At 30.6% G+C, this 23,412-nt stretch overlaps 1 protein-coding gene across 1 annotated transcript in view; it reads right to left on the bottom strand.

Moving 5' to 3' along the window:
- Positions 1–361: 361 nt before the first annotated feature.
- LOC129222185 (uncharacterized) overlaps positions 362–23,412 on the bottom strand; it is a 30,239-nt gene continuing 7,188 nt past the window's right edge. Inside the window, exons 4-14 of the mRNA XM_054856652.1 lie at positions 22,502–22,673; positions 20,398–20,526; positions 18,764–18,861; positions 18,372–18,553; positions 16,505–16,601; positions 13,840–14,026; positions 11,924–12,049; positions 10,186–10,722; positions 9,278–9,346; positions 2,066–2,218; positions 362–687 (exon numbers count right to left, since the gene is read on the bottom strand). Of these exons, the coding sequence (XP_054712627.1) occupies positions 398–687; positions 2,066–2,218; positions 9,278–9,346; positions 10,186–10,722; positions 11,924–12,049; positions 13,840–14,026; positions 16,505–16,601; positions 18,372–18,553; positions 18,764–18,861; positions 20,398–20,526; positions 22,502–22,673 (2,040 nt within the window). The 3' untranslated portion in view covers positions 362–397. The remainder of the gene's footprint in view (positions 688–2,065; positions 2,219–9,277; positions 9,347–10,185; positions 10,723–11,923; positions 12,050–13,839; positions 14,027–16,504; positions 16,602–18,371; positions 18,554–18,763; positions 18,862–20,397; positions 20,527–22,501; positions 22,674–23,412) is intronic.

Here is a 23,412-nt window from a genome sequence, read left to right on the forward strand (position 1 = left end):
GGGATGTCACAGTTATCTCTCTTTGATAGTGTGTCTCAGTGATCTTCTGCTTGAGCACTCGTACTAATTTTCAAAACGAGTCCAGAAGTATCATCTATTGTAATTTTAGTGTGATAAGAACTCCGAGAAGGACTGCAAGCATCCTGATTTCCTACCAGATTTGTTTCTCAGCTACTTTGTACTATTGATTTGTACAGGATTTTGTATAGATTTTATACCATAGAAAACCTATAAAAAAAGCTAAACCATATTTATCCAATATTTTTTGTCGATTTAAATCTTCACATTATATTGAGTTTTTTAAACCTATAAAGCTTGTTTTATATATTTGAACAAATAAATTGATGTATTTATTTTTAAGGGTATTTATTTACAAGTGATCTAATATACAATGTTTTTACAAATCTTTTCGAGGCATAGCCACGGAATTTCCATAAAAGCCCATATATGAAGTCCACATTTGCTCTTTGAATGGTAAAATGGTTGCACATTTGGAACTAAAAGTTTTGTTGATTTCTGGGCACACACAATTTAAATGAGTTCGATAAACTGTCATCTGACCCATAGGACGATTAAATGGATTATACAGCTTAGTCTTCTTATGCACTTTAAGATGACCACTTCTTTTCAAACATTCTTCCGTGATTACCTCTTCATACGCATCATGATCCATTCCATAGAAGATACCTATACAAAAATTTTTTTCAAACTTTTCATTTTGTCTTATTTAAAGTGGTAGTTCTTTTATAAATATAAAATTATTAAATTCATTTAATGAGAAAACTTTATATCACAGACAGTAAAAAATATTTGTTGTGTTGTGTCATTGCAATTTTTTTTTTCTTTTAATTTGTTTTATGTGGAATAGTTTTGAGCTTCCACACAAATGCTAAGTAACTGTTACAATTTTTAATCTAATAGGATTGATTTTTTCATTGTATTCACACAAGGGTTAGAATTATTTTTTGCTAAATTGTTTAAGTCTGTCCTTCAAAGGAAATAAATGAAATAATTCATTTGCCATTTAAATTATTTCTTCATCATTGAAATTAATTATTAATGTAAATTATGCATTATGCCTTCACTCTTTTTCTGAATGTTCACAACTCTTTTAGGGTCGAAAGCATTTTCTCTTAAGATAAACTTCAAATGTACAGAGTCGGTATAAATATTGAGCGAATTAATTGATTTTTTAAAAATCAAACTACATAACGATTTTAAAATTCATTAAAATTTCTTATATAATAATATAATAATGTAATGTATTGGAGGTATTTAAGGTTGAATTTTTTTTGCCAACTGTAAAGCAAAATTGAATCTTAATGTATTTGTCTTTGGCATAAAACTATTGAATTTAGTAGTTCTGTAAATGTGCATGATATTTTTCAACCACCTTTTTAAAACAATGAATTAACATTTCTGCTCCATTTTAGTTTTTAAAATCAAATTGCAATAAAATATTTTTGCATATTTTTACACCTATATACCTACATTTCATTTATATGTACTTTTAGAGCACTATTTCCAATTTTTGATTCTGTCTGATCATGTAGGGATGATAATTTTGCTAAAAACATTTGGGAGCAAAATATGTCAATTCTAAAAAAACGTTTTCAATGTAAAATTTGGGTTTAAGGTTTCCTTTAAAAAGTGTCAAATACTGGCAGCCTATGACTGGCCTTCAATGATTGCAGCAACACTAACAGTATGTTTGTAACAGCGGTCAAAGTGGGGATTTAAAAGAAAATTAGGACAACATTTTTATGAAATTTTAGGACATTGTAAGGACAATATTAATTACCACTAAAAACGAACCACTATTTTTTAACAAATGCTTAGTTATTGTCAACTTTGTTATGGACTGCATGGCTGGTGAGCAATAGAAAGCAGCAAGTGGTAAATCTCCTCCCTGCTTTAAATACAATATTTAAGACTATCACACCTATTTTTTTCATTTAGAATTAATAATTACTAGCAGCTGAAATTTAGCTGATTATAATTATTGTTGAATTATGACTAGTTTAGAAGCCAAAGCAATTCAGATTCATTTTTTAAAAATGATTACTTGTAGGATCAAATCTCTCTTTTTCTTCTTCCATTCTTAGTTTTATACATTCCTTATCTTCAGGGAGCAATCCCTGTACATCTGATGGATAAAACCAAAATGTTGCATAAAGAATATCAATGCCTTCTTTTGACAGACTTGGAGCCAGTGTCCCTATTAAAAAAAATAAAGCATAAGTTTTCTAGATCCTGTTCTTTGTCAATTATTTATGTGAGCTATTCCTGTATACACAGTCTAGTCACATTAATGTGACCACCACGTACTTTCCACGTCAGAGTTAAATAACCAATTACAGAAGGCAGGTGGCAGCACAGTGCAGTTGAGCGTATATAAAGGGTGTGTGAGGGGTTCGGAAAACATTTCAATCGTTGGCGTACTGCAGAAACGAAGCGATTTATCCAACATCCAAAAGGGCATGATCATTGGATTTCGGGCCAAGGGTGGAAGCATTTCCGAAACGGCAGAGTTTGTGAACTGTTCGCGTGCCGCTGTGGTAAAAGTGTACCGTGCATGGCAAAATGGAACTGTCCAAAATCAGCGACGTGGCAAATGTGGTGCACCACGGGCCATAGATGACAGAGGCGAACGACGGTTGCGTAGATGCATTCGGACAGATAGACGGGCTAACGTTGAGCAACTGACCACCAAAATGAACCAAGGGGCTATCAAAAGTGTCTCCCAAACTACTATTCAGCGAACATTGCTGCGTCTGGGCCTCCAAAGCAGATGCCTGGTTCGTGCACCTATGCTGACTGCTGTTCATCGACGACAAAGGCTAGAATTTGCACGCCAGTACAGCAGCTGGACGTCCACTGAGTGGCGACAGGTAGCGTTTTCAGATGAATCGCGTTTTATGCTCCATCGGACAGATGGACGTTGGCGTATAAGGCATGAAACCTCTGAAAGGAACCACCCTGCAACCATTGCTGGAACGGTCCAAGCTGGAGGCGAGAGCATTATGGTCTGGGGAATGTTTTCCTGGCATTCTATGGGTTCACTGATCATTGTGGAAGGCACAATGGATCAATACAAGTACGTATCTGTCCTTGCGGACCGTGTCCACCCCTACATGTGCATTGTTTTTCCTCAGGATGATGGCATCTTCCAGCAGGACAATGCGAGGTGCCATACAGCTGCCAGTGTATGTGCGTGGTTCGAAGAGCACCAGGATGAGTTTACTGTCCTTCCCGGGCCAGCAAACTCACCTGACTTAAACCCAATCGAGCATCTGTGGGACCATCTCAATCGAGCTGTTCGCGACATGGATCCTCAACCGCGTAATCTAGTGCAGCTGGCCACGGCATTAGAGTCGGCATGGCTCAACATCCCAGAGAACACCTTCAGGGACCTAAGTGACTCTCTTCCTGCACGTCTCACAGTAGTCCGCTCTGCAAAAGGTGGTTATTCTGGCTTTTGACAGATGGTTACATTAATGTGACTGGACTGTGTGTATGCAACTTTACAATACAAATATATTAAGCACCAAACCAGAAAGTCATAAAAGCAAATATAGATAAGAAATTTTAAAGGAAAGACTTTGTTTTATTTAAAAACAAATATAGAATGAATGTAATGCTGCACCCAGAGCCTGTTGCTGGTCGTTGTATTTGTATTTATGTTTGAATAGTAATTTGAAAATATTTTGCAATGTAAAAATTTAACTAACAAATGTCTTTTTTTTGTGGTTGTTGATTATAGGATTTATTAAATTGATCAATATTTGAAGAGAATTAAGGAGCCAAACATTTTAATACATTTATCTAATGATCATAATAACATTTCCAATACATTTCAATTTGCACTAAAACAAGATTTTGATTAAAAAAAAAAGAATGTATTTCTTTAATTATTTACATATAAGTAAGAGTTTTATACAGCTTTTCCACACAACTTGAAGAGAAGCCTTTTTTTAGTGGAATAAATTATTGGAATAAAAGCTCCTTTGTCATTTGAAGCTAAATAACTAGTTTTTATCACTTTATTAGCAAATTACAATTTCATTGCTTACTAAAGGAATTAATTATGTTCTTTGCCTGCTTGAGAGGCTATATTCATCAATAAAGAATAAAAATAATTGAATTATGCCATGATGACATAATTCAATGGTTTTACATTTTCAAAAAATACTTTCATGTGAGATATAAACTTTTTATCTAATCACCTTTTCCCTTTTGATTTTCAAACAATGCTAAAACGAAATTTGCTTAATGTTTAAAGAATTTGTTACATTGTAACAAATAAGAAAGATTGAAAATGTCTTTTTTTAAATTCTTTAAAAACAGCATTTACCCTAATGCAAACAGTTCAAATAGATTACATCATTTTAAATAAGTTGTTAATTAGAGTTATCTTAAATAAAAAGTAGATAGTGCTCTTTGAAGGGCATAAATGCAATGCTCAAGTAAGGAAATGCACCTGCGAAGTTTCACTGAATCCAAATTTTATAACTCATGATCAGTTTTTTGCCATTATTTATTCTTAGTAATTTTTATCTTATATTTCTTGGAAAAAATTTCAAGTAAAGCCTACATTACCACCATTAATTTCTACACTGTTTGTGTTAAATATGCCTTACATCCACCACCTTAAATGTGCTTGTTTTGTTTCTGAAATTTGTTGCCTTGCCTGCTTGAACAACCTTAGTGGTAAAAACAATCATCAATTTATATACACTAAAAGCAGTGAACAAAAATAAAATTGGTTTTATACCAAAATTTAAAGCATTCAATGCAAATTTAAAGCTTTTTTTTAATGTGCAGTTGTGGTTTGTAATGGTGAGTGAGATATACATAACAGATTTCCACTTCAGAATTATAAGATCACACACAGACATTACGGGAGTTAAAAGTTCTGAAGTGCCTAATGCCACACACAGGCATTTTATAAGAATTTTAAGAGCCCATATACTAATTGTTTAGGGGATCTGGAGGGGGCAATTGCCCCTTTCATGACTTTGAGAAATTAATATAGGGCAATTCCACAGGTAACTGACTGACATTCACAGAGCAAAACAAGAAGTATTTTGAAACATAAACCACAAATATTAACTTTTAAAAACATATTTTTTCTTCGCTTATTGTACTTTTTAAGCAGAATTTTACGGTATAATTGAATTTCCAAAATACATATTGGATGATTTTAGAAAAATAGTTAAAAGCTTGGTAACTGACTGACATGAATGCAGCCTATGTGAAAAGTAATACTGATTCAAAAAGAGATTTTTCTGAAAGTAAAAGGAATTTTTATTAAATTCAAATCAGGATCAAAGAACAATGAATAAACTTTCGGCCTATGGCATTTGAGTTGGAAAATATTGCTACAATAAAGAATTACAGTAATTTGAACAGCTTGGTAACTGACTGACAAATTTTGAAATTTTCTAAATATACTAATGCAAATTTTTAAAATTAAGCAGCAAAACAAATAAATACATTTGCATAAAAGGCAAGCAATGAAAATACATTTGTTAGGTTTGATACAGTGAACTCCGGTAAATTGAATCAGTGAAAAATTGAATCAACTGCTTTAATGAATCAAATTGCCAAAAACAGAACAAAATGCAGCTTTTTTGAACTAGCCGCTTTATTGAATGAGCTGCTTTATGGAATCAAAACTGCTTAGAACAAATAGGATTCATATACTAGGCGACCAGTGTATTGCTAAAATAAAGATTTGCAGTATTTACAACAAGTTTGTAATTCACTGACAGATTGGCAACTGACTGATATTACAAACATGCAACACAAAATATCTATTTAAAAAAAAAGAAAAACATTTTCACCTAGTTTATTGATTTCTTCAAGCTGAATTTAATGGTATAGTTGATAAAATACATTTTAGATGATCAAAAAAAATTAAAGGCATAGTAACTGACTGACATGAATGCAACCTCTGAGAAAAGTAATCTAGATTCAATAAAATTTTCTCCTCTGAAAGCAAAAGGAATTATTCATAAATTTCAATTGGGATCAAAGAAAAATGAATAACCTTCCGGCATACGGCATTTGATTTTAAAAATATTAACTAAAATAACAAAGTTAGAGTAATTAAAATAGCTTCGTAAGCTAACTGGCTGACATTTGTAAATTTTCTATATATTCTAATAGACAAAATTCAGAATTATGCAGTAAAACATACAAATAAGTGTACACAAAAGCAGATCTTTCTCTGCCTTTAGGTCTAGACCAGGGGACCCTCAGTCTATGAGGACCCCCAAAATAATAGACTATATAGAAAATTATTACAAAATATAGCTTTAATATGCTAATTATGACATTTAAAAGCGAGGGCGATACAAAACGTATATAAAAATTGATTTTTAACATCAAAATAACAATTTTGTGCTACCTAGTGTTTTGTTAAAGTAGTTTACACCCTCAGTGTACCCTAGCTGTAATATATACAATGACAAAAACTGTAGGATGTTATAACTGCAGCATTTCCTTTGATAGTATTTTTTGTAGCACCTATAAATGTTTTTGACCAAATGTCTAACAGCCTTATAATTTGTAAATAAAACTCTACACACAAGAAAAGCGATTAAAATATTTTTTTTCTATCGATAACCTCTTTTCCCCTCATATATATATATATATATATATATATATATATTAATTGCTAGAGGATTTGAAAATATTTTCTTTGTCGTCAATATTTAAAAATAGATCACACCCTTGTAAAATTATTGAGCTATATACAAAGCAAAATATTTCTATTTCCTCTACATCATCTTAGCCACTCATATGATTGAACATGGAACAAGTTCTTTTATCAAGAATTTCACCTTAGCCTTTCCCTTATTACCATCTATCACTCTTGCTACAAAATATTGTAGATCACAAGAAACTCCATAGAAGTGTTCTTTACTAGCAGTCATTTCCCATATTTCTGAATTTTCTTCCTCCCTGTGAAAGTTTCGATATTGTAAATTTGTCATTTGGCTGTACTGACTGTAAAATGCTTGCCTCTTTTGTTTTGAATTGATGTATTTTTCCAATAGGCAATTATTTTTGAAATTTAGGCTCAAGCATTACTAAATTATGAAAGAATGAATAATGAATAAAATCAATAAAATATAGCATAATTCTTAATGCATAATTCATAATATTATTATTCTTAAAAATTAAGAGAGTTGGTTTGTTTGATATCACTTAAAGGGCTAAAAATAAAATAATTCTGTTTTCAGGAGTATTAAATTAAATACATTGCAGACATTTTAAAGTTAAACAGAATGTCAGTCAGTTACCATATAAAGTGTCAGTCAGTTACCAAAGGAATTTTTCGGTGTTCCAAATGTAAACTTCTAATTGTACTTATTCAGCATTTGAATACTTCTGATGTAGGTAAAGAATATGAATTTTGGAAAATTTTCACCAATAATTTTTATGCTGAGGGGAAAAAGTTGATTTTTTATGGTAACTGACTGACATTTACAATCTGATTTTAAGATTGTTTCTGAACGAAACACTATATAGATATTTATTGATATAACTTTCCAGTATAAAACTGTATTATGAGTAGAACAAAATACATTAACAGTCTTTCCTTTTAGTTAGAATTTGTTTTAGAAAAAAACTTGATTACTACATGTCAAATTTTCCCCCAAAAATCTGGAAAAGATATAAGCTGTTACAGCTTATTTTCAATACAAAAAATATAAATTAAAATTTAGTTTGGTACACTTTAAAAATATATATTTCAAGCTTTTAAATGATATACAATACTTTTTGTTTTGTTAATATTGAAATTTTGATGCTCAGGTTGACATTTTCGTGGAATTGCTCTATATTAATATACAAGATGGGAGTGGTTTTTGTTATTTTTTGATAATTTGTTGTGAAAACATACCCTTTGCCCCCCCCCCCCCTTAGAAAAATTGAAATGACGTGCATGATCTCACATAGATATTAAAAACTTTTTAAAACATAGTACAGTGAAACCTGTGTAAGTTGACCACTCGCGGTGCAGTACTTTGGTGGTCAACTTATAAAGGGTGGTAATGATTTTTTTTTAAATTTTTTGTCATTTCTTGCACCATGTACTCATTTTTTGAGTAATTCACCCTTATTCTTTCTGTTCAACTCACTTTCATTGTTTAACATTATTGAAAGTGAAACAACAGTTAAAAATACTATTCAAATAATTTTGTTATTTTTTCCTTGTTTTTAACTGCATTAGACAGTAGTTTTATAAATTCCATATGTGCCGGCTGATTTTCTCTGACTTTCTCTATTTTCAATTAATTTTAATATAATATTTCATACTTTTCATTAATCTCAAGTTCAGCTAACTTTCTTTTTCAAGCCTTTTTTGTACAACTTATAGCACAAAGAGCAATAAGCGCGACTCTCCCAGTTCATAAAGGGAAAATTAAAATGTCCTATATCTTAATCCTTTGCACCAGAAAAATGTAACTTTATTCATTAGCAGTCCCAGATCTGCGTACCTGCAGTGCGAGGGGCCCACGTACTTAAATGGGCTAACGACCCTAGAAATTGAAGAAAAAATAGAAAAAAAAAAAACTAGCACTAAGACTTATTCACTTTACAAATAGACACTGCTGGCCACTAGGGAGGGGCCCTAGATATTTTGCTGCAGGGGTGACCCAAAATGTATAGATCCGGGCCTGCTCTTTTTAGCACGATTCCTGTGTTGCCACAACATATTGCAACTGAAAGAAAAGACTGAACTTTTCTACTGACACCTGTTTTCACTGAATAGAGTACAAAAAGCTATCTCAAATAGAACAACAAATGAAAAACAAGTGTGGAGAATAAAGAGCAGCATAAGCTTTATGCTGCTGTTTAGTTAGTAAAATGCTATTCGGTCATCAAAGCATTAAAAACATTTTTGGAAAGCTTTCAAAAAAAAAAAAAAAAAAAAAAAAAAAGAAAGAATAATAAAAAATAAGTAAATAATAAAATAAAATAATTTGCTGAAGAAAGTTTAAAAAAATAAACCAAGTGGTCAACTTATAAAGGGTTTTTTACAATACTCCAAACCAAATTTGGCGTACATTAGTGGTCAAGATAGAGAGGTGGTCGAGTTACAGAGGTTTTCCTTCATTATATGAGATAGGACTAATTCCGTTCCTGACAAAAGCGGTCAACATAGACAGGTGGTCAACTTACAAGGGTGGTCAACTTTACAGGTTTTACTGTATAATGTTACCAAAACAAAAAAAAAAAGGAAAATATGCAAAATTTGTTTAACCTGTAGATATGGTTCTCTGTATTCCTCCTCCATCATGTGGGCCTACATGTCTCTTTATTCTATATTTGCCTGTCATGAAATAAAAAGAACATTAAAAAATCTGTACATTAATTACACCTCACATTTACTGTAAGCAGTTTATTTACCATGGTGAGAAAAATATTATTTTTTTCCTTTGATCATTTTGAAGGGTTTATTAAGTAAAAAATAAATAAACTAAACTAAACAGAACCACATAAAAGTTAAACAAGATCATTACAACATTAAATTGCACAAGTTTGCAGCAAACTGCAGAGAGTTTTGGGGTTAAATAACCGTCTACAGTTCTTTGCAAATTTATGCGATTTAAAGTTGTAATAATTTTGTTTACTTTTCTGCACTAAGGTATTTCTTTATTTTACATAAAAGCTTTTTAGAAAAATGTACAAGCATATTTTCAAATTAGATTTCACAATGTTCTAAAGCTACACAATGTAAGGCAAATATTTTGTTTAAAAAATGCATAAAAAGCAACAGTTTTTTTTTTTTTTAGAGAAGGTGGGAAGAAAACTAATCAATAAGTCAGCATTAAAAATTGTTAACTGTTTAAAAATGCTCTTGCATATTTTATATTAATTTTTTAAAAGGAAATTTAAGATGAAAGAACTTAGTACACATTGAAACCAGCTGACATATTTTTCAGTGCTTATTATTTGTTAATTCTACGTAGAAATAACAATTCCAAATTTTAAGAACTTGCTAAAACGCTTCATTGTGAGGCTACAGTATAACAAGTGTTTTACTAATTTAAAATTCAAACCCACTCAGCATAATCTCAATAAAAGTTAATGCTGATTAATATTGTATGTAAAAATAAACATGTTGAATATATAATTTATAGGTTTAAATAAATAAAAGTGAAAATATACCACTATAACTCCTTCTCGGTTTGGTAAGTTCCTGTTTGTATCTTACTGATGCTTTTGAAACTGATCGTCGTTTTCTTTTCACTTGAGCATTAGTTGGACCACGAGGGAAAAAACGTGGCCTGCTATTTGGAACAGGCAGATACTGTCTTGGCCAAAGATTTATCTTTTTCGTTCTTGGCTTCTTAACACGATAGGCAGAGGATTGGTAGTTGGCTGGGTAATAGCCTTCGTTGCCAGAATTTCCTTGCGGCATGTAAAATGATCCGTCATTTTGGTAATCAGGTAAACTATATGAAGCAAAATCTGGATAATTCCTACCCGATTGGGGTTGACGACTAAGCATTTTCTCTAACTGAATATCATCATACTGATTAGGTAAATCTGCAAAGTCTTGTTGTAACACATGGTTCTCAAAATCAACATTTTCATCAGCATACATTCTATAATCTTCTTGATAACTAGGATGTCTGTACAGAAACTCTAATCCTAAAGCCGTGTAATTTATAGGATTGCTATATTCTGTTGCTTTTCTGAGGTCTAGGGGAAAAAATTAAAAACAAAACATTATAATCATGAATATATAACATGAATATCTCCAAACCAGTAAAATATAATAAAACTTCTAAACATTACATGTGTTGAAAAATAGCTGGAAAGTATTTTTACTTTTCACATGAATTATAAATTATAATATGTACCAGTAACAAAAAATCTGCCCAAGCAAGCCAAGCAGTGCATGGGCACTCCTTCAGAGAGATAAATTTTTCTCCATTTTATGTTCATAAAGGACATTAAATATGAATAAGTGCTTTTCACAGTGGCGCAACTAACAGGTACAGTCCCCAAGGTGGTAATTGGTAGTGCCCCTCCTCCCCCCATATAAAACACAGGAAAGTCATACAATTTTCCAAAACAACTTGACTTATTTATATGGTGTAACAAAAGTTTAAGTTTGTTGATACACAAAAGACTAATATAAATGAACCTATTTTATGGAAAACTTGACTCCATTTTCGTTAAAAATGGTTTTTCCATTGTTCAATTTTTAAAAAAAAATAAACTTAATGATTTCATTTGTATGTGCATTGTGCAAGTAATTTCCATCCTTTTTGATCTTAGATTTGTTGACGCATGTTATGAGATCTTACTCCCCCCCCCCCCTATAGCATTGTTTGACGTTTAAAAAAGCTCTGCTGTTTCAGGATATTTAGAGAAGCCGGTTTTCATTTCTTTTTGATGATTAATTTTACGTTATGAAAACATTACAAACAAGCAACTTTTTTTATGTTATAAAAACATATATGTTAAAGATGCGTGGATTGTTTAGAGAATAGCTTTCGTAAAACCGTCATGATTATCTATTAATCGCGATCATGTTTCTTTTTTCGTGATAAGTTCAATTTTGACATGTAAATTCAATGCTATTTTGGTTTACATTTCACAGACATTGATTGGATGTTTTTCACAAAAAATAAATGAAAGAAAAATTCCTTCAAAACTCCCAGTCTTTTTTTCACAAAACACACACACAAATGTCCTTTTTTTTACAAAATGTGGATCTAAAAATAAAAACCTGGATTGATCCCTGGCAATGAAAGTATGATCCACGCAATGGTTAAATTTATATGCACTTTTAAAAAAGAAATTCAAATATTCATTAAATGTATTAAAACATAATCTCCAAAGATTAAAATAAATTTACAAACATTTATTTCTAAAAAAAATTACTTTTCTTTACCTGAATCATAAATTACTTTTCCAGGAGAGGACATATGGCTGGTCAAAGCATACATTTTTGTAAATAACTTTTCTTTAAAACGCAATTTGCAAAAATCAGCCCTTGATTGTTCATGAACACTTGTCCCTTAAAGAAAAATAATTTTGTCATTAGATATATAGCAATAGAACAACATTGATAATCATGTAAAAGTATCAGATCTTAATTAAGCGACAAAAAAAAAAAAAAAAAAAAAAGAAAATTACGGCACAATATTCGCTTAAATTTGCATTGTAATTTCTTCAATATAAAGTTTTTGCCTTTTGGAAAAACAAATTTCTATAAGAAATTTTGTAAAAAGGAAAATTAAAATCTTTTAACCAGAGGTGAATGAACATAAAAATAAAATATTTCAGCAAAAGAAAAAAAGAATACACAATTGTTGGCTGAAAGTAAAGTCAGAATGTTAAATTTTATACCGAAATATGATTCAATCCTATAAAATTTAAAAAGCTCAAACTAAAAAATTTCACAAATGTATAGATGTATATTCATACAGTACATATATTTGTGTATGTGCTTGGGTGTTTCTGATTACACTACACCTCTAAATTTATCCTGCTGTGGGCAGGGAAACGACAGTATCTGCAGAGAAGAGTTAAGAGAGATTTGAAGAAACACATTTTGGATTCAACATTGCTAACAATACAGAAATGTAATTACTTTTTTACTTCCTTTTACAAAAAAGGAAGTATTGCATTCGCGAAAAAATTTTCACTCAGAAATCGACTTTAATTTCCATTTTACTCACCCCGAATGAATATTGAGTTTTTTTTTCAACTCGACCACACGTGGATAAGTGCCTAAGAACGTATAGACACGCGAATATCCATAATGATGATTTCTGAGTTAATTACAACAAATTTTCTCGTGACGTCTGTATGTAGTATGTATGTATGTATGTTGCATAACTCAAGAACGGTATGTCCTAGAAAGTTGAAATTTGGTACGTAGACTCCTAGTGGGGTCTAGTTGTGCACCTCCCTTTTTGGTTGCACTCTAGGGGGTCTTTTACATCTTTTTGGGGGGAGGGGGGAACTCATTGTTAATTTGGATGTAAACTCAAGTGGTGTTATAATTTGGCGGATCCTTGGTAATATTAAAGTCAGACCAAACAACGTAAGTAGAAGCACAAATTTGTAATTTTGCTGTAATTTACAAATTTGTGCTTCTACTTACGTTGTTTGGTCTGACTTTACTATTCAGCACAAAGGTATTTATTTATCTTGGTAATATATCGCCAGTCTTTTGGTCGCCAAGTTTTGTCGCCAACTTGGCAACAAATTTGGGGATTTTTTTTTAAAAATCTGTTTTAATTTGGCCACTGTTGGTCATATTTAGAGAGTAAACTATTAAATCACATTAAAATTTCCAGTAATGGGGAAATGAAATTAAATTGGAGTAAAAGGAAGTCATGTGATGTCAGCTCATTTTTTTCATGTTTTTCTTCAGCTGAAACCAAATAATCAAGCTTTGTACAATGAAGCTAACATACAATAAATGACATTATTGCAAAAAAAAAAAAAAAAAAATTGCAGTTACTACCCTTTATCTGCCTTTGGCAGTATAGTACTCTATCTGTATTACACTATGCACATTTTTATTTTCGGATTTTTATCGGCCCCAGTTTTAACTCCAAAACTAAAATATAAAAATCATAACTAAGGTTTTAAATATAAATTAACAATCTTATACACAGCATGGTTTCATTACAAAAATAAATAAATAAAACTCTTGACGACATTTACGCTAACTGGTATTGGTGCGTGAATAAGTTAAGGAAAAAAAATTCTATATTCTTACTGAAATACTGTATACTTCTGCCTTCTCTCGAGTTTCTTCTGTCATGTTTATATTAGCATAACAATATAACTCACCTTTCAAGAAATCATACTCCAGATTAGAATTATTTTTAGAGCCATGGCAATCGGACACCCAGTATAAGAATATATCATTTCCTGTCCCTTTTACACTGATTACTAATGAAGATGTCTGAGTGCCAACCACCATTTTAATAGGTTGTGCTAGAAGTGGTTTCCCTGTTCTTCCATCCAAGATTGTCGTCTGTAAAAAATATGCATATGAATATATTCACACATTTATACACATCTATTGACTGATACATATCCCAAATTAACAGACCATAATGTTTACTTTTAAAACAAGAATGAAACCAAGTGAACATAAGAGTGAACTTTGTATGCTCAAGTTCTAAGGAGAACATAAAAATGATTGATTCAAAAATGCTGAAATGATGAACGTTAAAAAATAGGTTTCTTCATGTTCCTATATATGCTGTTTATGTAAAAGAAATGACATAATTCATGAGCTAAACAGTTTTCATAGACATAATTCATGAGCTAAACAGTTTTCATAATCAGAATACATGAAAAATAATTTTTAACTGTGCCAGGTTGAATTTCCTACCTTTCATAATCAGATTACATGAAAAATAGTTTTCTTTTAACTGTGCCACGTTTAATTTCATGTCAATGTCTTTTTTTTATGAATGAGCTATCATACTAAAAGTCATTTCTGAAAATGATGATTTGATTAATTCACTCATCATTGAAAAACTTTATAACAAAAGTCTATGCTCAATATACTAAACTATGTCAGAGAACAATAGCTGCAACTAAGCAGTTATTTGACACATCATTTTACAAATAATGCAACTTAAGGCCCCTATATATACGAGTCGGCGCATCAGCTTAAGATTAGCCTTTTTGGATCAGAGCGTGTATTTGAGTGGTTGCCTTTTCTGGTGAGTAATCATGTTTGGTGATTGTTCACTGTGAGCGATTATTTGCGGCATGTGAATTGTTTATTAAATAGAGTATTATCTTCAGCAAATTTGGCGAAACTCGAAATTTTGCTCTGGTAACCCTAGCAGCGCAACAATGAAAAATCCAATCCAAAATGGCTAAACTTAAGCTGAGGTGTCAGCCTATCTATATAGCGGCTCTAATGCAACTGATTACTCAAGCAATGCAAAAAAAAAAAAACAAAAAAAACCTAAACAGGTAATAATGGTTAGATAAAAAAAATCATTTACAATAATCTCAAGTAAAAAGCATCATAGAGTAGAATAAATCTGCTGCCACCATTTTCCTCCCTTATGTTATTAAAAAATAAATAATAAAATGGAAAAAGTGCAAGGATTTTCAAAATTATTATTTGGCACATGTTTAATTAAGCAAAATATATTATGCTTTAAAAAAGTGCAAAATTTTTTTTTTTTGACATGTATTGGATTTTATATATTTGTTTTATATAGTTGTTACATGTTGTAACTCATGAACTGAACAGTTTTCATAATCAGATTATATGATAAATAGTTTTTTTTAATTGCGCCAGGTTTAATTTCCTACCATTCATAATCAGATTACATGAGTTTTTTTTAAACTGTGCCAGGTTTAATTTTATGCCATCATTTTATCATGTCATTTCATAAATCCAATGCCTGATATTTTTTTGGGTTAACTACATTACTACAGTTTAGATGATGTATGTAACATTAATAACGTGAATTGGAAATACAATAATTTAATAAGTATTGCATATGATATGTTGCCCTATCCTCCAAGTATAGTGGATGCATTTTTCTTATTTATTTTTTGCCTCAAAAAAAAAAAAAAAAAAAAAAAAAAGCATAACCAGGCATTTTACTCTACATTTTATAAAGAACATAAAATTATAACTCACTTTCAAATTTACTCTTTTAGAGCCATAAGCCTTGATGTAATGCAAAGCAAAATAATATATAACTGAAATAAATAAAAGCAAAATAACATAACTAATAGCAATAAACTAAAAGAAAAAAAAAAAATGTAGGAAAAAAATAACAAATCATAAGTTACATTAAAAATTAAAATTGAAAAGAAGCAGACACCTTTCTTCAGGAATTTTTTTTTCAATATTTATCAAAGTAAAAACTAATCTAGAAAGAAATAAACAATTGATTTTGATTATAGTCTGCCTTTTAAAAATTTAAGTCATGTAACTAACATTAATGTAATGGAAGTTTACCAAAAAGGGTTTATGTAAGAAGTGCATGAAATGAGAGGGATACATTCATACTAATCCTTTATAGCTTGTACAAAGTTTTAATTACTAGGAATACTTCCATATATTTACATGAACGCTAATATTGATTATTGATAAAAATAAAAGAATTTTTTTTAAATATAAGTGGTTTGAGATTACAATGAACCTCGTTTCAATTCAGAAAGTTCTCAGAATCAAGGATATAAGAACCCGTGAACTTAAGAGTTAAATTTTACTGTCTTTACAATTTCATTTTCAGCACAATGGTAAAACTATATTAGGTGTTAATAATAAATCAATAAACCTGAAAAATGAAATGTTTACCTTTGTGTAATGTCTTACAGTCATCCTATAATTTAAAAAATATAAAGCATACTAAATCGAGTGTAATCAAAACTAATTGTGTAAGAAATGATTTCTATTGTAAGTTCTCAAGTTCTATTTAAACTGTGTCATAGTGTAAACCGAAAAGCTCCAGAACTCAACATGAATTACCTGTGTGAAATAATAAATAGGAAATCCAGGTCCTGTTTGATAGGTGATTATAAAATCAGGAACAGAATCATTATTAAAGTATCCAACTCCTGGAGTACTGAAAAGAAAAATTAGATTATAAGTTGAAAACTAAATTTTTATAAGCAACGCATTTTGAGTAAGCTCATGTTTTCTATCTCTTTGTAGAAAAAATTTGTCTTTTTATAACTTATGTATTAGGAAAACCAAAGAAATGCAAAACATTATGGATCAATAAATGTATTACATATTTAATAACGGGGGGAAAAATATGAAATGAAAAAATAGTTGAAGAATTAATATAAATCAAAGATTAAACCTTACAATTAAAAAAAAATAATAAAAGCTACATTTGGCAAAGTAGTGTTCCCCCAAACATTTTTAGGAGGGGCTGTGAACTGCCCTTTTTAAGGTGACCTTTGATGCTTTTTTTTGCCTCTTTAAAGATTAAAACAACACTTGATTACAAAAACAAATATTCTTCCTCGAAAGGTAGAAGTGTAGTCAGGAATTTTCTCATAGCGTTAGCGAGCAAGAGGTTTTCATTAGTTACAATTTAAGTACAGGACATATCGACACAATTAACCAATATGCAAGTTCATATTGTTCTATGAAAAAATCATGCAAATAATAGAGAAAATACATCTTATGAGAATCAAAGGCAGGCCATTCCACCCTAGAGATCTCGTACCTATCATTCATTTGATTTGCCATGGAAATTAAAGTATATAATATTATTGGCTATAATTTGCATAACAAGGGTGCCAACATCCCTTCAATAGCAATGGTGCACCCCTCAAATGCAACTGAGCTCCCCAAACAAGACTGATTCCCCCTAAAAAGACTTCAAAATTAATGGCACAATCTGCGCCAGGACCCCTTTCCAGCCTTGTGAGCAACCCTGTATAAGGTGTCAGTAAGAAAGAAAACAAGAAGCTAAAATCACGTTTCATGTCTGTTCCAAAATTGGAACTTCTTGAAGGCGATTTTTCTGATGAAGCAACTTCAAAATCAAAGACTACTGTCATCAGGTGAAGAAGAAAGGTTTTACATCAATCTACGTATAATGAGACGTTGTGAAGACTTAAAAAATTTTGTTTTTGCTTCTGTATGTTCAAAAAAACAAATTGAGTGCAGAAGACGACAAACTTTTTTTAATACATGTTATTGAAAACCAGGTTCTCATATTGGAAACTGCTTTGAAAGGTATCACATATTATACAACTTTTACATAAAATATAATTTTTAAATAAAATTAAATTAGTTTATAGTGTTACACATATGACTTAAGTGTAAAAAATAGTCTTATTTTGCTACATAATCTAGCATATTACATATTGCTGTATGGTCAACAAAAATTTATTCTATCCAGTATGACACTTATGTATAAGCTTAATTTAATCAAAGGACACATAATGTTTACATTCAATCAAGTAATGTTTTCTTTTGCAAATATTACAAACTTAATTTTGACTTAAAAATAATAAAAAAAATCAAGCATTGTTGGACCTAAAGTTGTAAATTTGGCCAAACAATGGTCAATTTTTCTACAATTCTTGCCACTCTAAGATAACTCCTTCAATTTAAACTTGTCGTGTTTAGTACATATGTAAGCATTTGTTTGGCAACCATTCAACTATATATAGTAGTAACTAATAATTTTTGCTAGTGCCATATCGTTTCATTGTTAATTCATCTCAAAAAATGTAATTTTTTAAATTTTACCAATTTTTACACCTTTGTGTAATAGAGTTTAATACTTTTAAAACAGGTATTAGTTATAGCACATACAAAATCAAAATTATGTACAATAACCATTCGATTTTAATAGAACTATATAAAATTTTACCTATATGTCTCTGAAGATGGCTGATGATACTCCCAAATTCTAGAAAAATCAAGTCCATTGAAAGCTATAACCGAAGAATTGAACATAGCCATAATAATATCTAAGACACCATCACCAGTAACATCTATTAGAACAGGTGGAGTCATGATGCCTTTAAATCGATCAGAGTAAATTTTTTTTGCCTTGAAAAAATCAATAAATGAATAAATAAACAAATCAATAAATAAAACATCAATCAAGATTAAAAAATGAAGAACAATTTTCTAGCAACATAACAATGGTTTCCATTCATTCAAGGTAAATAAAAGTGTAATTCAGAAATGCAAATCTTTAATCATGAAATTTTATCACAAGTGTACATAAATTGTACATAAATTAATGCGTTTACATACTCGATTCACTTCGCCAGTCATTAGATCTTTCAATTTTATGAACCACAGAGATCCACCATGGGTTTCACCTCCAGTTCCAAAGAGAACTAAATTCGCTCCTATAAATTATTAAACAAGATACGGAAAATGAAGCCTCTCAAATTGAAATATTTAAGAAATACAATGAAATATTATTACAACAAACTTCAAGGGACTGCACAATTTGTTTGTTGTAACAGAAATTTTGTTGTAACGGAATTCAAACAATGTACAGATATTAAATCAGGATTGAAAATTAATTTTGTTGAGACTGACATTTTGTTGTATTGGTATTCGCTATAACGAGGTTTCAATGCATCTCACTACTAGTATAAAAGCGAAAGTTTGTATGTATGTGTGGATGTATGTTACTCTTTCATGCAAAAACTACTGAATGGGCAGCACTGAAACTTTTCAATAATTTTGCTAATGCACCATAATAACACATTGGCTATAAATTATAAAGATATTGCGTGAATTGTCCAAAATATACAAAGATAAGTATTTGCTGCTGTTTTTCCAGCAAATTTAGAAGAATAGCTTCCTTTGTTTCTTGACAAAACAAAGAAGAAATAGACCTTCACTGAACAATACCATATGTTTTCAGAAATGGTTTCAAACTTAAAGCAAAATTTTTTTCTTCTTATTTTAGGCTTTAATATTTCCGGAGACAGAAGAAAAGAGCAATATATCCGAATGACCGATATAACAAGGCAAGATGTAACGAGGGGCTACTGTACTAATGTTATACGAGAAAAAGTTCTTAACTGTAAAATACAAGTTACAAATTTTCTCAAAAAAAAAAAAAACTTGTTTTTATAGCTATACCATGTTAAGTTAATGAATAACGAATAATACCTTTGGGCTCAGGACCCGACTAGCTAAAAGTGAGGCCCTAGGCCCACATTAATTCGGAGGCCCCCTGAAGACTAGTGTTTGATTTACATTTTTAAAGCACAAATGCACTTTTGGATGCCTGTGTGTCTAATAATCATACAAATATGTATAAATCACTTATGTGCATTTATGAATCTCCCTTGGGATTTCCTCATAATCGTGACCTAGTAAATTCGTTACTGGCAGAATGATTAAAAATTCCCCTTTAAAGAAGTTGTTTTCCAATTAGTAAGTCATAATTTATTTATTTTTTAAATAAATGTATTTTTCATACTGTTGCAATGCTATGAAAAAATATGGGGCTTCTTAGGAATATGGGGCCCTAGGCCTAGTCAGCCTGTGTGGTAATCAGGCCCTGTTTGGGCTTGAAAATTAATAGAAAGAATTATTAACGTTTTGATGCACAAAAATTGCAAATTACTGCTAACATGTGTTTCGGGGTTACAAGAAACCTCTTTTTCAATGCAAAGAAATATGAGCATTTGTTCGCTTTGCTCAGATGACTTTTCATCCAAAAGCTCACATTTCTTTGAATTGAAAAAGTAACCCCAAAACACATGTCTGCAGTAATTTGCAATTTTTGTGCATTAAAACGTGGGTAATTTATTCATGTTGAGATGTTCAAAAACTATTGAAAAATAGCATACATTGCTGAATAATTAACAATGAATTTATAACAGTGCTATTATGTTGATATGAAAATAATAAATTTTAAATACCATCAGAATGAGTCAAAAGTTGAGGTGAGTAGTAACTTTCTTTTCCATCAGGTACTTGCACCCAACGAAGAACACGCCCAGTTTTCCCACTCACAATCATTAACCTTCCTATTAATCTAGTTTCACTACCTAGGAAAAACACATTTTTAAGAAGAGTTGTTCAAAGCAAAACATGTTATATTCACGACATTAATTAATGTTAAAGATCTCAATATGAAATTTGTAGCATTCAAGACATCAATTGTACCTACAGTAAACTCCTGATTAGAGGCGGTTGTATTATCTGCGGGTTTTTTCACAATTTTTTTTTAAAACTTATTATTGTGTTATTGTTTGCTTTTGGATTTTACAAACATATTTTTATATTCAATGTTAGTTGAAGCAATGTAGCAATGTTTTTAGTTATAATTTAAATGTTTGTGTGAGTGTTATCAATATTTTTTTGGTATTGTATACACTAAATATATTTTTTTTAAATCTATTATTTGAATTATATCCACGGTTTTTGCTTATCCGCGGTTACTGTGCCACCTTATTCCCGGGATAACCGAGAATTTATTGTATCAATATATGAAATATTTTAAAGTATTTCATAAGAAAATCAGAGAATGTTATAAATTTGATGACAGCATTTTTGTTTATTCAAATCAATTTTGGCGCATTTTTAGAAGGCAGGAAACATACATTTAACAAAGATTCCTTTGGCCTCTCTTTCTAACATACAGTATAACCCCAATTTGACGATTGTCAAGGGACTGGAAAAAGTTATTGTCAAACTGAGGAGCACAGACATTCAATGCAGTAAAATCAGGACCAGAGAAACGTATCATTAAATTGAAGAAATAGTTAAACCAGGTATTGTTAAATTGAAGTTATACTGTTGATGCACAAAAATATGTGCATGCATAAACAATTAATAACAATCTATGCATATGGTTATTGGAACGAAAGAAAGCTTGCCTACATCAAAATGACTTCAAGAGAGTTTTACCTTTCACTTTAAGCAAACTAATATACAACACAAAACAGAACCAAGTCCAAAAGCCCAACTCTTCAACATAAATTTTCCATGCTTAACATAAAATAATCACTTAAAAAAAAAATCCTTGCTACAAACCATAATGTTGATGGTCCGTTCAAATTATTAAGGCATAGCAATTGCTCTAAAAAATGTGATGATAATATTTTTCAACATTTGGTGCTTTAGTTTGCTGGCATTAAGAACTCAAACTTATTCTATTTAAATGATTCAAATTTAACACACATGTTTTTCTACAAGCTCATAATATGATAAATGTTGTTCTTTCTTGAACATAAGTATACATGTGTATGTGCAATAAGATAGGGGAGCCACTCCTCCTCCCACCGAACAGCAATGGCATCCTACTAAATGCCAAAGAAAAGAGAAATGCCCCTAAAACACTCCTCCCTAAAAATATCATTGGTGCAATATTCCCTATGACCTCTGTAGTGGGCATCCTTGAATTAGAGCAATGCCTTTCAATTATCTGAAGCGGTATTCAGTTTCTCGTATTACTCACAACTTTCTAAACAGTACGTGATACAAAATGTGAAAAAGAAAATAAGTGCTGTACCCTCAAACTAATTTTTTTATTTCAATTATCTTTAATGAGCAATAAATAGCTTCTTTTCTTTTATTAATTGCTGCTCTTAGGTTATTGTCAATATTATTAACTGTTATGAACTTAGTTAATGCATCTAAAGCTTTGAAACTTTTATCATTGCACTGAACAATGAAAAAAAAAATGAAATTTTTCTAACTTACACTTATATTGGTTCAATTTGATTGCAAAAATATCAAAATTTCAGTATTGGTACAATGGACAATGTTTTACATTTCTGGAACAGAACTTTAAACAAATTACTTAATAACAAAAGAATTTTTTTAAAACAGCGTGAATAATTGATTCATTCAAAAGTTCCCTTTTATTTCGTCTAAACAATATATTTTTTTCATTGTACCACATTATAACATTTTATTGACAAGATACATTAAAATCAAATAATATTTAACTCTTGATAATAGCTCACAGTATTGCAAAATGCCTTGTTAAAAAAAAAGATATATTAAGACTTTGTTTACCTGGTTCTTTAAGGGGATCTCCACCATGTATAACTAAAATGTCAGGAATACTATCAAAATCTATGTCTCCCAAATATTGAGGTGTGTAAACATTGGAAGCATCAATTTTAGCATTTTGGTCATCAAATTCCCACAACAACAACCCATCTTTTCCACTAATTGCACTAAATCCCTAAAAAGAAGTAAACACTCTTTTATGTCATGTAAATATAACAACACAAAAACATTTGAATTGGAAATTAAGCTTTTTTAAAGAAAAACAGTTTAAGAATACACAATTCAACTGTTTTAGCAGAAGAAAAGAGAAAAACTTGATAGGACAACCAGCAAACCCATTTTAAAGCCAGACTGCAAGGTAGATTGGTATAAACATGCTATAATTTAATCCTACTAGCACTTGCACATCAGCCATATCAATTAATGACAAAGTAGTGTAAACTGATGAAGTTACTAAGGCTATAAACTGACCAAAAAAACCTTTCAACGGCAACATGTCTACATCACCATGAGAACGATTTTTCATTGCTTAGAATAAATTAGTGAAATTTTAGTGTGCATAGTTAGAAAAATTTTGACTGTCACCTACTTCTAAAAGGCAGAATAATGGGGGGAAAATATGAAATGAAAAAATAGTTAAAGAATTAAATTTCTATAAATTTCTTATATTTTCTTCTTTAAATTTCTATCACCAATTATCTGTTCAAATAATAATACTATTTTTATCCTTCAGCGTGAAAGTAAAAAATTTTTCCCAAGAAAATGTTGAAATAAACAACGACATAGGTGGTTATACAATAGCTAGAAGTAACAATGAATAATCACAAAGTTCAATCAATTCCCGCTTTTAACAAACTATGGGGAAGGATCAGCAAGTAACATCAAATAATTACTCAGTGGAAACAGGTTACTTT

The sequence above is a fragment of the Uloborus diversus genome, chromosome 5 (genome assembly GCF_026930045.1).
Source record: "Uloborus diversus isolate 005 chromosome 5, Udiv.v.3.1, whole genome shotgun sequence".
Classification (NCBI taxonomy): domain Eukaryota; kingdom Metazoa; phylum Arthropoda; class Arachnida; order Araneae; family Uloboridae; genus Uloborus; species Uloborus diversus.